Source organism: Oryzias latipes, chromosome 11 (genome assembly GCF_002234675.1).
Source record: "Oryzias latipes chromosome 11, ASM223467v1".
NCBI classification, from domain to species: domain Eukaryota; kingdom Metazoa; phylum Chordata; class Actinopteri; order Beloniformes; family Adrianichthyidae; genus Oryzias; species Oryzias latipes.
In genome coordinates, this window is record NC_019869.2 from 26,549,107 (window position 1) to 26,563,461 (window position 14,355).

Consider the following 14,355-nt stretch of genomic DNA (forward strand, 5'->3'; position numbering starts at 1 on the left):
GATAGCCTCGTCAGGGACGTTGTTGTCCAGCCAAGTCTCCGTGAACACCGACACACACCTGCAGGTCTTGTTGGAGAATATCCATAGTACTATTTCGTCGAACTTATTGACGAGTGACAGGCAGTTGGAGAGGAATAGACTAGCGCTGGTCGATGTGGGTTAGCTCTTAGCCTAGCCCGCAAGCTGCTTCTCTTGCCTCGTTTCTATCTTCTTTTTTTTTTACTTGTTCTGTCCAACAACTGAGCAAACAGATAAGAGCTGAAGGCCTTTTGCGTTGAGAAAGGTTTTACTATCGAAAATAGAAGTTATATAACTTCGAAAAACGAGAGTGTAAATTTGTGTAAACCCCTTTTTGTTACTTTATTTCTTTGTTACATTTAGTGTGTCTGGGGAGGGAGAGGGGAAGAATGTGAGGGGGGGGAGTGGAAGAGAATAAAAGGAAGAGAGGTGGAGAAAGTGGGGGATACAAGTACTGATTTGAATAAGTTATTATTTTAAGCTGTGTAACAATTGTACCAGATCTGCTGAGACGACAAATATTACATCAAAAGTGAAATTCTGACACGAAGATGAGCGGAAGACATCTGTCCATCAATACACTGTGGGTTAGGAGGGGGGATGAAGCAGAGAGGGTGCAGTGTGGCAGTGTGCACGTGGGGGTGGAGATACATACATGCTGGCGAAGTGAACTGTGTGCTCATAAGGGGAACCAGATCCTTCCCAGCACGACCAGCCAGACCAGGAGAGGGGAGGAGAGACCCCCAGGCCGGGAGCACCCCAGGCGATGGGACCCAAGCAGCCCGGGAGGGGGGAAGGAGGGGACCGCCCACCCACCCAGCCAGGCGCAGAGGGGGCCCCCCTACAGGGGCCCCCCCGGCGCCGAGAGGCATAGGCGAACCCAGCGTCTGGGCCCCCAGGCCACAGGACAGGCGTGCTTGGCTGTACCAGGCGGCAGTCATAGGGGCCACCGGGCGCCAGATACCAAGACACGGGCCAAGGACAAAGCCAAGGCCCGAGAACCCATGAACCGCCCACCACCCAGCCAGAGCCCCATCTCTGCAAGCCAGCCCCGGCACCCGACACAAGCAAACCAGACATCACTGCGAAACCACAGCTCCACCCCCCCCCCCCCACTTCTCTTCCCTCTACAACCCTCCTCACCCGCCATATTATCCGACCCCTCCTCGCATACCCCTCCTAATGCCCTCCCCACTCTGCGATGGGGAGGGAGAGCCCCAGAGGATCCCGGTGAGCCAGCCACAAGGTCTGCCCCACCCATGCACTCACGCACACATGCTCACAATCTTCTGGATGCCCCCCAAACCCCGTCGCCACACAGTAACCCCTTCCGGCCGATCGACACCCCCCCTAGCGCCGAACGGCCAACCACCAGTGCAGCCGACAGGATACCCACAAGCCTGGCCGCCCTGAGAGGACCAGGCGGATGAAGACCGGCCGCCCCTCCCCGACCCCATTGATGTATGGTGGTGTGGGTGAACTGTGTGTGTGCTGCAAAAATAGGAGGTCTCCAGTGTGGTGGGTGCCACCGCTGCCAAGCAGTAGAGCCAACCCTCTGTGTGTGGTGTGTATTTGCTCTGTGTGTGCTGCTAAAATGCAGTGTGTGTGTCCAAAGTGTAAGTTAAAATTGTGGGGTGGACCAGTGAAAGATGGACATGGATGTTTCACCGTACCCCCCTCCACCAGACCATCCCCACAAGGTCCTAGATGAATCAGGGTGTCTAATATGCGAGTAAAAGTGGAATGGAGGGCGGGCGCCGACGCGACCCAGAGAGAGATGCCCTTAGTGAGCCCCGCCAGCATGACCCATCCATCCAGTTCCCAGGGCCCCATGTGCCTGTGTGCAATATTTGTTTGGGTGAGAGCGGGGAGAAGCAGGCGGATGGGCATAACCGGGGGAAGAAGGCTCCCCCGAGCGACCGGCCCCCCAGCCGGCCATGGTAGGCGCCCCCCCAGGGCGGCCAGGCAGTCAGGGGGCCGGCAAGCCAGCCGCAGATAGAGGCCTCTATCTGTATGGCCTCGATGTGGGTAAGCTCTTAGAGTAGCCCGGAGGCCGCCTCCCTTGCCTCGTTTCTGCCGTTGTCTGCGCCGCCTGCGGCATCTCAGGGGGAGGAGAGGGAAGGTTGCCGAGGAGCCCTCTGGAAGCTTAATCTCTGGTGGAATGTCATCCGGCAAAGCAAGCAGCAAGTCTTTGTATGTCCAAACTTTTCTCCCAAAGCAAAGTAGTCGGTCTCTACTGTACTCAATGTGAGCATCCACAAAATTAACATAAAACAAAAAGACAAACAAACGGACATACATGATCAAAAATCCACGAAAACATGAAGAGTGCCAAGCCGCTGTGTGTGCACAAGCCGCCATCTTAAACCTTAAACATATGTGTCTGATTGCATATTTACTTTTGTGATTTCCCCAAATTTGCCCTGAAATTTGGATTTTCTAGTACAGATTAATTTCCCAAATGATCTAACTGCTGTTACTGAAGCTGCAGAGCATTATTTTTTAGAAAAATTTGACTCTGGGAAATCCATCTGGACAGGCGTTAAAATGCCTCAGGCTCCATAATGATGCAGAATTCGCTGTGGTGCAATTTTCTGTCTAACTACACTGTGAAGAAGGTTATAATATAAGGATCGATAGACAGGAGCAGACAAAACAAACAGAGCTGCAGTGTTTTCTCCCTAACGCTCAGGTCCCCATTAAAACTGTGCAGATGTGCAACATGAAAGCAACATTAGATATTCATGACTTTGAAGATGTTTTGAGTCAAACTGTTTCACTTGAACTTAAACAGCCATAGCTACTCATCTTTTAGGGGAATAAACTTTTACACTTCCATCATTGCCGAAGGCTCTTTGAGGATGCCACGAGACGTCTTCTCCTGTGATTAATGAATCTCTGTGAATTTTGACTGATGCTTCACTCTGATTTTCTGAACTGTTTTCTGGAAAGCTTGATCTGGGAACAAAACAGGCAGGGAACAAAAATGGTCACAATAAGTTAAGGATATTGCTATTTACATGCATGCTTTTCCTATTTGGTCTGAATTTTAGTGAAATACATAAAAGTTTCTTATGATATTACTAATAATGAATGAGAAGAAATACCATTTTGATTAGATTAATATTTATTACCCCAAAATGTGGACAATGATAAAGATTTCCCTAAATAACAAACAGTGACCAAGCTGGTATTTCCACCATTTGCTGGAATGACAGCTTGACAGATCCTCACTATCCTTAATATGTTGTTCTGAGGCAATGTGTTCCACTCTTCCACAAGTGCTACATGCAGTTCTGCCCATGTTCCTTGGGGTTAGGGAGCCATCACCCAATCTCTGCTTCAGCTGGTCCCAGACATGCTCTATGGGGTTCAGGTCACTTCATTAATGGTCTGCCCAGTTCTAAAGGTAAAACAGTCATAATTGACTCTTGTGGACAGGATTTCCAAATTGGTTCATGCCGTGCCATTGCAGAAATTGCCATCAGCCAAATAAATGGATGTCCTTGTTTCCCAACATGTGTTTCAACTGCATGGTCTTTCTCAGAGCATTGTTTCTGATTGAGGGCCTCAGTTTGTAGCCTCGTTCTGAAAGGAATTCTGCAAGCTATTAGGAATCAAGATCAGTCTGAGCACCGGTTTCTATCCTCAAATCAATGGCCATGTGGAGAGGTTTAACCAAGATCTGGAGACCACCCTATACCAAGAACCCCAGTACCTGGTACGGCGCCGAGGTTAGAGGTTATGGCGCCGACGCAGGAGCATGGTGGCCGGTCAGCTGCTGAATGGAATGTATGGAATGAATGAAATGGACGCAGGAAGTACGTAAATAATGACATCAACCTCCAGAGACTGGTTATTCAAGAACTAAACTTCTGGCTCTAAAGAAGAACGGTGCTGGATTGAAACGTAACATTCCTCCTGAAGTAAAAAAGCAGTACAGGGGCACCCGTGCCAGAGCAAAACTAAAAGCGAGAGCTAAAGCCAAATGGGAACGTCGGCGGAAATACAAGCCTCCTATTCCATCTGTGATCATGGGGAACGTAAATTCACTCTCCAACAAGTCTGATGAACTCTTTGCACTGGTGAGGAGCCAACAAACCTACCGGGAGAGCTGCCTAATCATGCTAACGGAGACTTGGCTAACAGCAAACATGCCAGACTACACTGTGGATTTACCCGGCTTCTCCACGGTGCGTGCGGACAGAAACACTACAGCGTGTGGCAAGAGCAAAGGTGGTGGCCTCATATTGTAGATAAACAATAGGTGGTGCAACCCCAGACACTTCACAGTAAGGACAACAATCTGCTCCAAAGATTGTGAGCTGCTAGCTGTTAGCATCCGGCCTTATTACCTACCCCGGGAGTTTACGCAGGTCCTGGCCCTCTGTAATCACATCACTCTGGACTCATCACTGCCATCCATGTGCTACACGCGGCAACAACACAATCGACCTACTCTATGCCAACATTGAGGAGGCATACAAAGCCACGCCCTTCCCCGTCTCGGCAAATCAGATCACATACTGATCGCTCTACAACCCAGGTACACACCCCTGGTGAAGAGAGAGCCTCCGTCAACCAGAATAGTAAGGAGGTGGACACCAGAGGCGGAGGAGGAGCTTAGAGACTGTTTTGACAGCACAGACTGGAGCGTGCTACTGGACCAACACGGTGAGGACATCAAGCAGGCATCACAGTGTCTGACAGACTATATCCATTTCTGTTTGGATATTGTGATGCCCACAAAGGCAGTGCGCTGTTATGGTAACAACAAGTTTTGGATCACCAGAGAGACGAATGAGGTCCTCAACAGGAAAAAGAGAGCCTACAAAGAAAAGAATCTGGAAAAGAAAAAAGCTGTGCAAGCTGAGTTGAGGTGCTGTCTGAGAAGCTCTAGAGAAAACTACAAAGCTAAGACAGAGCGGAAACTGAGAGCAAACAACATAAAAGAAGTGTGGGATGGAATGAAAACAATGACAGGGTGTAAAAAAGGGGCTGCATCTGGAGGAGACAGTGTGGAGCGAACCAATGATCTAAATGATCATTTTAATAGGTTTAATTCATCCGCACACCCCACACCTACCTCATCCTGTGCCCCCCTATTCCCTCCTCATCCTACAAATGAACCTGCACTGGTGGAATCAGCTCTCCCTCATTACACCTATCTTACTGAACATCAGGTAAGAAGAGAGCTGAAGAAACCGAAGACCAGGAAAGCAGCAGGCCCAGATGGGTTGTGCCCCAGGCTCCTGAAGACATGCGCAGATGAGCTGGGAGGTCCTCTCCAGCATCTCTTTAACCTGAGCCTGCGCCTAGGTAAAATACCAACACTCTGGAAGACCTCATGCATCGTTCCTCTGCCCAAGGTCAAGCAGCCGAGGAACAATAAAGACTACAGACCAATTGCACTGACCTCTCACATAATGAAAACCATGGAGAGGTTAGTGCTGCAGATGCTGAAGCCCCAGGTGCAACATGCCCAGGATCCATTGCAGTTTGCGTATCGGGAGAAGGTGGGAGTGGAGGATGCCGTTCTGCATCTCCTCCACCGCACATTGTCTTACCTTGATGAAGGGGGGTGTGCAGTGAGAATGTTGTTTTTTTGATTTCTCCAGTGCATTTGACACAATCCAACCCCCAATCCTGCAGGAGAAACTTAGGAGTATGTCAGTGGAGCCATACTTAATATCCTGGATCATGGATTACCTCATGAACAGACCCCAGTTTGTCAGAATGGGGGCCAGCCGTTCAAGAACACTCTGCAGCAGTGTGGGAGTACCTCAAGGCACAGTTCTTTCCCCGATGTTGTTCGCTCTGTACACGACCGACTTCCAACACAACACGGAGGCTTGCCACATCCAAAAATTCTCGGATGATACCGTTTTGTGGCCTGCATTAGGGAGGACAAGGAGGTGGAGTACAGGCAGCTGGTGCAGGATTTTGTTCTTTGGTCCAAGCTAGAACCAGCTCCAGCTGAACATCAGGAAAACCAAAGAACTCATTCTGGACTTCAGAAGACAACCCCCTCTCTCCCAGCCAATATGCATAGACGGTGACCTGGTGGAGACAGTCACGTCTTATAAATACCTGGGAGTGGTGCTGGACAGGAAACTGGACTGGAACGAGAACACCACCCAGCTCAGCAAAAAATGTCAATCCAGGAAGTACTTCCTGCGAAGGCTGGCCTCTTTTAACGTCTCCACCAAGCTTCTCAGTATGTTTTATCAAACAGTGATTGAAAGTGCTCTGCTGTACGCTGTAGTGTGCTGGTGTGGCACAAGCAAGAGAAACCTGACCAGACTAAACAAGATCATCAGGAGGGCTAGCTCTGTTGTGGGACTGAAGCTGGCCACAGTGGAGGAGGTGGCTGAACAACGAACACTGTCCAGACTTCAGGCAATTATGGACAATGTGACACACCCTCTGCATGAGGCCTTCAGTGAAAGGAAGAGCAGCTTCAGCAGCAGACTTTTATCACAACGCTGCACCACGGACAGACTTAGAAAGTCCTTTGTCCCACGAGCCATCAGACTGCACAACACTCTGTGTTGAGAGCTTTTACTCTTGCTTCTGATTTTGATTAAGCTGAATTTCTGGGAAACTTGACATGTTTTTAGGAATTGTTCATACTTGCTTTTATTCTTTTTATCCTTTTATATTTTTATCTATTTATTGTGTTTTTATCTGTTTTAGGAATGATTGTGCTTTTAAGTATGGGCAGCTGGCCACTTAAAATTTCCTTCGGGATTATTAAAGTCTATCTATCTATCTATCTATCTATCTATCTATCTATCTATCTATCTATCTATCTATCTATCTATCTATCTATCTATCTATCTATCTATCTATCTATCTATCTATCTATCTATCTATCTATCTATCCATCCATCCATCCATCCATCCATCCATCCATCCATCCATCCATCCATCCATCCATCCATCCATCTATCCATCCATCTATCTATCTATCTGTCTATCTATTTGTATGGTGCAGCCGGCAAACCTGGGACGGTTTTCGACTCTGGCTGCTAAGAAACCAGGAGAGGTTTACCACTGTTGCCAACCGCTAGAGGACTGCCGCTCCTGAGTACAAGGTGGGAGATAGAGTATGGTTGTACTCCATAGATGTGCCACTGAAAGAGGGTTTGAGATACTTGATGCCCTGACACACTGGACTGTATTCTGTTGTTAAAATCATTAACTTGTGGCAGTCAAGCTTGATCTTCCCCGATGTCGCAGTGTCCTGTCTAGTCCTGACGTCTTGTTGATGTTTTTGAGTCCTTTTGACCCACACTTGTGGTGAGTTTTTGTTAGTAAAAGGTTTGGTTCCTGCTCCTGGGTTCTTTCTTGTCTCAAGCCGTAACACATTCAGGCTTACAGTCACCACTGACACCAACTAAAGGGGACTGTGCAATACAATGAACACAATATACTATCATAAATAAACATACAATCAACTTGTTTTTTTCAACATGAAATACTTAACTCATTTGAACTTAATCAAGAATCATTTACTAAAAGTTTATCTCCATGAATAAACCCAGAAACTTGTTAAAAACCATGTTGCACCTTTTTTTTGCTGCCTCCACTGTCTGTGTTCCTCCAATCTTAACTTCAGCATAAAAAGCAGCTCCACCTATTTTGACAGGGAAAAATTCCACAGGTAAAGAACCAGGGGCCTCATTTATAAACGTTGCGTACGCACAAAAGAAGGCGTACGCCACTCTCTACGCAATAGTTGAGATTTATGAAAAGCAAACATGACGGGAAAATGTGCGGTCCTTCACGCAAGCTCTGACTCAGGCGTACGCACAAAAACGGGTGAAATGAGAAACGGCGACGCCGTCGGCAGATGGAAGAAACACGTGAAAGTGAAAATGACAATACTGCCTCTCAGAAATAACATGAAGACTTCACAAAGCAAGTCTTATAATTAACAGCCTACACGAACACCCGTTTGATCGATCAGCAGTGAAACAAACAAGAAAGATCAAATGAAAATTACAACAGAAATTCAAATGAACACTTATTTGCAGAAAGAAAAGTGAAATATGTTCTGCAATATTGGCATGTTGTGCAATTCATCCTCATAAATAATATAGTTAACAGAACGAAATAATGTGCAAAACTGATATTCTCGTCAGTGTGTCCGTCTGGCGGAGCAGACAAAGGTGCGGGCGTGCGGACGGACGGACAGACGTACTAAATGTCCACTGGGGAAAGTTGTTTTCATATTAAAACATTTCTTCATAAGCTATGGAATTATGGTATTCATACATATGCCTTTTAGTTTGTTTTATTTTTGATAAAACAATGTATGGCGTATGTCTCAACCATTCAGAAAGCAACAACAAATTACATTTGCGCTGAACAATTTCCCATTTCCACGTGGATTATTACCAACATCTGTAGCTTGTCAGATGTAATTAAATGGAAGGAAATAAAATGCCCCATCACAATGCGTAATGACGCACAATGGCTGATCTTGTGCTCTTAGAAGATGTGGCAAATAGAAGAATTCAGAGTGAACGCATCTTTAGACAGCAAGAAGACTTGCTGGCAAACGAGGACGAGTGGCTTATGAGCCGGTTCAGACTTCCTCCAGCCGTCCTTTTGGACCTCTGCGGGCTTTTGGGCCCGGCGTTACAGAAGAGCACTCGGAGGAACCACGCATGTCACCCGGTGCATCTGGCACTCCGGTCCCCCCCCCCGATGGAGCGCTGTAGCCTCACAACCTCGGACCGGCCACGGTCCGAGGTTGTGAGGCTACAGCATTTACGGCGTCTGCCACCGTCTGCCACTCACGTGCCTTTTTGGCATTAGTAATGCCCACACTGTGCCCTCCAAACAACATTTTTCTCCTCTTTTCCACCTCGCCAACGATAACTTCTACTTCAAATTGAGTGAAGTTACGTTTTTTTTTGATTTCCTCTCGGTGTGTGCCATGGTTTAGCAATCAATAAATATTTACTTGTGGGCGTTTCACGGACTATTTATGGGCAACTATGGGCGTGTGATGAGGCCGCAAAAGCTGCGCTGCATTTAGAATTGATTGTGATTTATTAAGGGAAAGATGCGTAGGATGTGCGTGCGCACGGTTTTATAAATCCGGAAATTTCTGTGCGTACACACGTCCTATGTTTCATCCGTACGCCACTTCTGACGCAAATCCTACGCAAAGTTTTATAAATGAGGCCCCAGATGTTAAACTCCACAGGTAAGGAACCAGGACTTCAAACACCACAGGTAGAGCACCAGATGTCAAAGTCTGCAGGTAAAGAACCAGGACGTCAAACTCCACAGGTCAAAGGAAGGTAAATCAAAAAGTTATAAATGAACACAGATGACAAAAGAGTAAAACTGTGCATGCACGTTAAATAAAATTAATGCTGCTATGCTTGTGTGTATCTGTTGCTAAGGTGCCATGGCTATAAGTGAAAATAAGAAAATGTGAAAACGATGTAGAACTTATTGCGTTAAGGTGAATGCTGTCATTTAAAGATTGAGACTTGCTGGTTCTCCTCCAAGAGAAAAAAAACCCTAGGATAGTCAATAAAATAATGTGAAGTCATAATAAAATACATGTTTTAAAAAGCTAATAAAAATAAAAGCAATGATCCAAAAAATAAACTTCCTGAAAAGTAACCAATTAAATGTGCAATCAGAGAAAGTTGTACACAAACCTGCTGAGTCACACCCATACAGAAACATTTACCCTTCCTGCCATGTCCCTGGTAAATAGGCGCACCTAAACCTTCTCCAAAGAAAGGAGTCCAAACAGCAGATTGAATGAACCGCTTTATTTGTGTTTTACAATACTACCATGGATTTTTTATGGCTAATTTTGTGATTTTGTTCTACATGAGCCATATCCTTGGTGAATGAACAGCTTGGTTTGGTCATTGCTGGTTTGGACATCAGGATTTCTGACCCAAACTCTGAGAATAAAACAAATAAAAATTCTTTAACTTTCCTGTTTTACAGGCTTTGCTGGCTCTCCTTCCTGTCTTAACTTATGCTGTAATTATTATGGGATATCTCTTGTAGAACCCTTTAACCAAGAGTGTGATCAAATGAACCCCATGAGGGCAGAGCCAGCACTTTGAGTTAATGGTATGACAATTAGAGTCATCTCCCAGTGAAGTGTGTGCCAGCTCCTCTCAGGGTCAGGAACCAAGGGCGCCGTGGGGGTGGGAGTAAAACAATGTTCCCCGTCATGGCAGCAACACTTTGACAGTAGATCTAATGCTTTTTTCTGTATGAAATAGAATATATGGGCAGAACAAAAGGAAATCTCTTTTTTAACTGAAACTACTGTTTATTTAGAGTTTTTCCATTGCTGTGGCCAGAGAGAGGCTGCATCAGGGCATATAGCCTTTTGGGAAAGACGTTTTACAAAACCTGGATGGGTTTTAACATCCAAGTGTGTTGCTTCTGTTGGTTTTCAAGTTAAATTAAGCGTACACTGGACTTGACTAAAGGGTGCAAGCACCTGGATGAAAGCACAACAGCCATCCTTTATTATATCATGAAACATCAGATTGCCTAACGTAGCGTGTAAACAACGATTTAATCCTAAGCAACTTTTAGATTACGCCGTTTTTATCATTTTTGGGCCTGGGTTTTTATCCAAAGACACAAGACAGTCAAAGCCAGAATTCGATTCCCCGACTGTGATGAATCAGTGGATAGTCCTCTTCAGCCAGTCAGCTGCAGCCTCTTACATGCTTAGTTTGTTTGGAGAATCAGATCTAATTGTAACTTTCCAAATGAAACTACAGTCTACAGTCCACTAGAAGGTAATCCATGGCGGGGGTAACCAGGCCAGCACCGATGTTCCTTGGGTGCTGGTTTCCTGTGCCTGGCAGCGGCCCTCTCCCAGGGAGAGGGATCCCTGAATTCTCTGCCAAGATCAAGAGCTGGAGTTCATATCACATCTAAACCTGGGGGGTATCCGTGTCCCTGTGGTGTGGATTCTGGTCCTTGCCCTTGAGCGCCGGCCTTCTCCAAAATTCCACAGTGGGTGATCCAGGTCCTCATTCCTTTATTTATTTATTTATTTATTTATTTCAGACAGTGCATATTAAACAATGTTTCAGCAGCTTCTTTGACATATATATGCCAGAGTTATATTAGGACAGGAGCTAAATTTCCTCCGTTGTCTTAAGGCAGGATAAAAGGTTCAACAGTTACATGTACAACACATTACAATAGCACAATATTAGTGGTAAAAATATTTACAAAGGTTATTTACAATAAAAAGCAAGTCTAAAAAAGTCCAATAAAGTCCCAGAAAAACAACAATAACTAATGTCTGCTGGAATGGTTTGTTTTCAGCCATTGTTTAAGAGCTATTTGGAAGGTAGGGTAGTTTTCGGCCTTTGAACATTACAGTCCCCTCGAGTTACAGCCCTGGTGCCTATTCCAACATTTATTTTTTAACTTAAAAAATCTAGCAAGGGGGGAGGGGCCAGCCCATATAAAACTTTAAAAATGAGACAGGCATCTATGTACATTTTGTAACTTTCAAAATCCATTAGGCCATACTTGGTTAGAATGTCACAGTAATGATAACGCAGAGGCTTTTTATCTAATATTTTTCAGGGTTCTCCTAAACCAGTGCTTTTCAAATAGTGGGGCGCAGTAGTTGCGGTTTTGGGTACAGACAATACGGGCAATTGCTCGGGGCGCAAAAGGGGCGTGGTGACAGCGGCTCAGTGCTTGGAGAAAAATCTGCGCCGTATTGGTTTCCTATTATCTGTTCTATCACAGAGTTTGGAACGGCCTGAAAACTGTGAACTGCCATCCCTGCAGCTGCTCCTGTCACATGCGTGTGTGAGAAAGAGTGGGGAGGGGTGGTGGGCTCAGGAACGTGGACACGGAGCGCTCCCTCTGTTGCGCAACACCGGGATCATCACGTGCCTTTAGATGACTCAGCTCATGCTAATAATGTCATTCTTTCTGAACTATTGTAGACATTTTGATGAGGTGTCTTAATTTCCATCAATGTATTCTTTGTCTGCCTGTCGTTTAGTTGGTGTCAGTATTTGACATAAAAATGCAGGAAAACAGCTGCACTTTATGAGAACATAAGTAAACAATCGATCATTGAGGAAAAAAATCAGCACAATGTTTTTAACTATTTCTACTAGGGATGGCCCGTTTGACACGGGGCTTCGGCGCGCGGTTCACCTTCATGAAACAGAGTGTTTCGGCACAATGTTTCAAAGCGTGTGTCAACCAGCGCAGATCACGTGATTGATGACGTATGACGCGCCAAATGCATCACTCACCTGAACCAGGTTTCAGATCTCAGGTGTGTTTGATCAGAAGGGCGCGCTGTTGTCTATAAATACAGATGAATCCCAAACAACGTTTCCCGACCAGTTCTGTTGTTTCCCGTGTATCGTAAGAATCAACGTCATGGCACCCGGTAAAAAACGTTCTGTGGCTTGGGATCATTTCAACTTGATTTCTCCAAATAAGGTAATTATACACTATTAACGTTATTTTATTAGTAGCCATTGCTGATTATGTCAGTTTTATAGGTATGTCATCATTTTTATTCTTTCCATTTTTTTTTTAGGTGCAATGTTTGATTTGCAAACATGAATTTGCATTTAATGATAGTACATCCTCCATGATGCGACATCTCCGCTCCGTTCATCATGTTGAAACTCCGCAGTCGGCAAATCAAGCCTTCAATCCACCTTGTATTGGTAATAAGAATATATCCAACTAATGGCACACTAAGAACTGAAACAGATAGCTCAGTGGAAAAATCAGTGACATGTGAATGCTGAGGTTCCGGGTTCGAGGCTCAGCTTCTGCAATTAATATTTATTTTTTTTCTTCATATGTATATTTTGCAGTGTCAAGAAAGCAAGAACTTGATTCTGCATTGGTGGATATGATTGTAATGGATGCACAACCATTTTCAATTGTTGAAGACAAAGGCTTCAAGGTAAGGTGGCTAATATTATATAGCATTTACATTATTTATGTTTTTGTGTACATAATAAGCTGTATTTTGTCACTATTAGGCTTTTGTCAACCTTTTGGACCCATCCTACATAATTCCTAATAGGAAGGCCTTGAGGACAATGGTGGAGGAGAAGTACAAAGCCAAAAAGGAGAAGGCTTTAAGGCCCGTACACACCGGGACGAATATTCGCCAGGCGTTATTCGCCAGCGTTTTTCGCCACGTTTTTTGTGTTCACACCCAGGCGATTTTCGCTGACGATGAGCCGAGCGAACATGCAATTTCATTCCCTGACATTAGATGGCGCTTAATGTAAACAGAAATACTCCTGTACACAAGGTGGCGCTGCGCAACTTTACGATTCTTAAAGTGGCTTTTCACTCAGAAGAAGAGAGCAAGTATTTACGCGCTTGTCAGAATCATACAAAGAAAACATGAATATTTCAAGCATCAGTAGCTCCAACTGGTACTTGGTAAGGGGATATTTAAGAATGTCCGTCATTATTTCTTCGCGGCTGTGTAGACGCTACTTGGCGTCTAACTTCTTCGCTGGTATGTGTGCTCAGCAAGGCAGTTTTGTGTTTGAGCGCCCCCAAGTTGTGTTTTACTGTAACTTCAGAAGCTCCAGACACGTGTGCAAAAGCGCCATTCTCATTGGTCGAATAGATTTCGACGCGTCGCGTCGAAATCTATGAAGTTTTTATGCACACCAGCTTCATCTGTGCCTTGTGAGAGGATCTTCTCCAAGGCTGGCGAAATCGTCAGCCAAAGACGAAACAGGCTGAAGCCCAGCACAGTGGAGAAAATTCTGTTTTTAAATAAAAATCTATAACATGTATCCCACCCAGTCATGTTAGACCCTGGTTCACAATCACTCATTCTCACTTTATACATGGCATTCACAATGTAACACAAGCACTTCTCACAAATCTTCAAACATTGTCTTTGTTTTATTTCCACACTGAAGTGTTACAAGGGCAAGGACCTTAGTGGAGTAGATGATATATGTCCTGTCTGCCACCAGATGCCGCTGTTCTGTGTGGTTTCGAAGCCCCAAATGCTTCATTCATTTTTCTGGCACATTTACACGAAGCCCCATGAGAGCTTCATGGGGCTTCGATTCCCATCCCTAATTTCTACAGACCAAAAACAATAATATATTGGTGCTGCTGTGTTAATGTTTCAGATCAATTTACATTTAATATTATTTACTGATTGAATGAGTTTTCTCAGCATCAAATGGTTCAGTTGGTCAAAATGTTTCTAGTTAAAGAAGGACTGATAGATTTTTTTATTTCAGGCACTTAAAGCTCCTTTTCTGTCTTAGACTAGAACAGGGTTTCTGTGGAAAA

General features: G+C 45.1%; 1 protein-coding gene across 1 annotated transcript; it reads left to right on the plus strand.

Annotated features, from left to right (window-relative positions):
- The first annotated feature begins 12,253 nt into the window (after positions 1–12,253).
- LOC105355164 (zinc finger BED domain-containing protein 4-like) lies at positions 12,254–13,788 on the plus strand. The gene is made up of 5 exons (XM_023960236.1): positions 12,254–12,507; positions 12,608–12,740; positions 12,894–12,985; positions 13,065–13,168; positions 13,752–13,788. The coding sequence occupies exons 1-5, from the start codon at positions 12,445–12,447 to the stop codon at positions 13,786–13,788; spliced, it is 429 nt and encodes a 142-aa protein (XP_023816004.1). The 5' UTR covers positions 12,254–12,444.
- Positions 13,789–14,355: the final 567 nt, after the last annotated feature.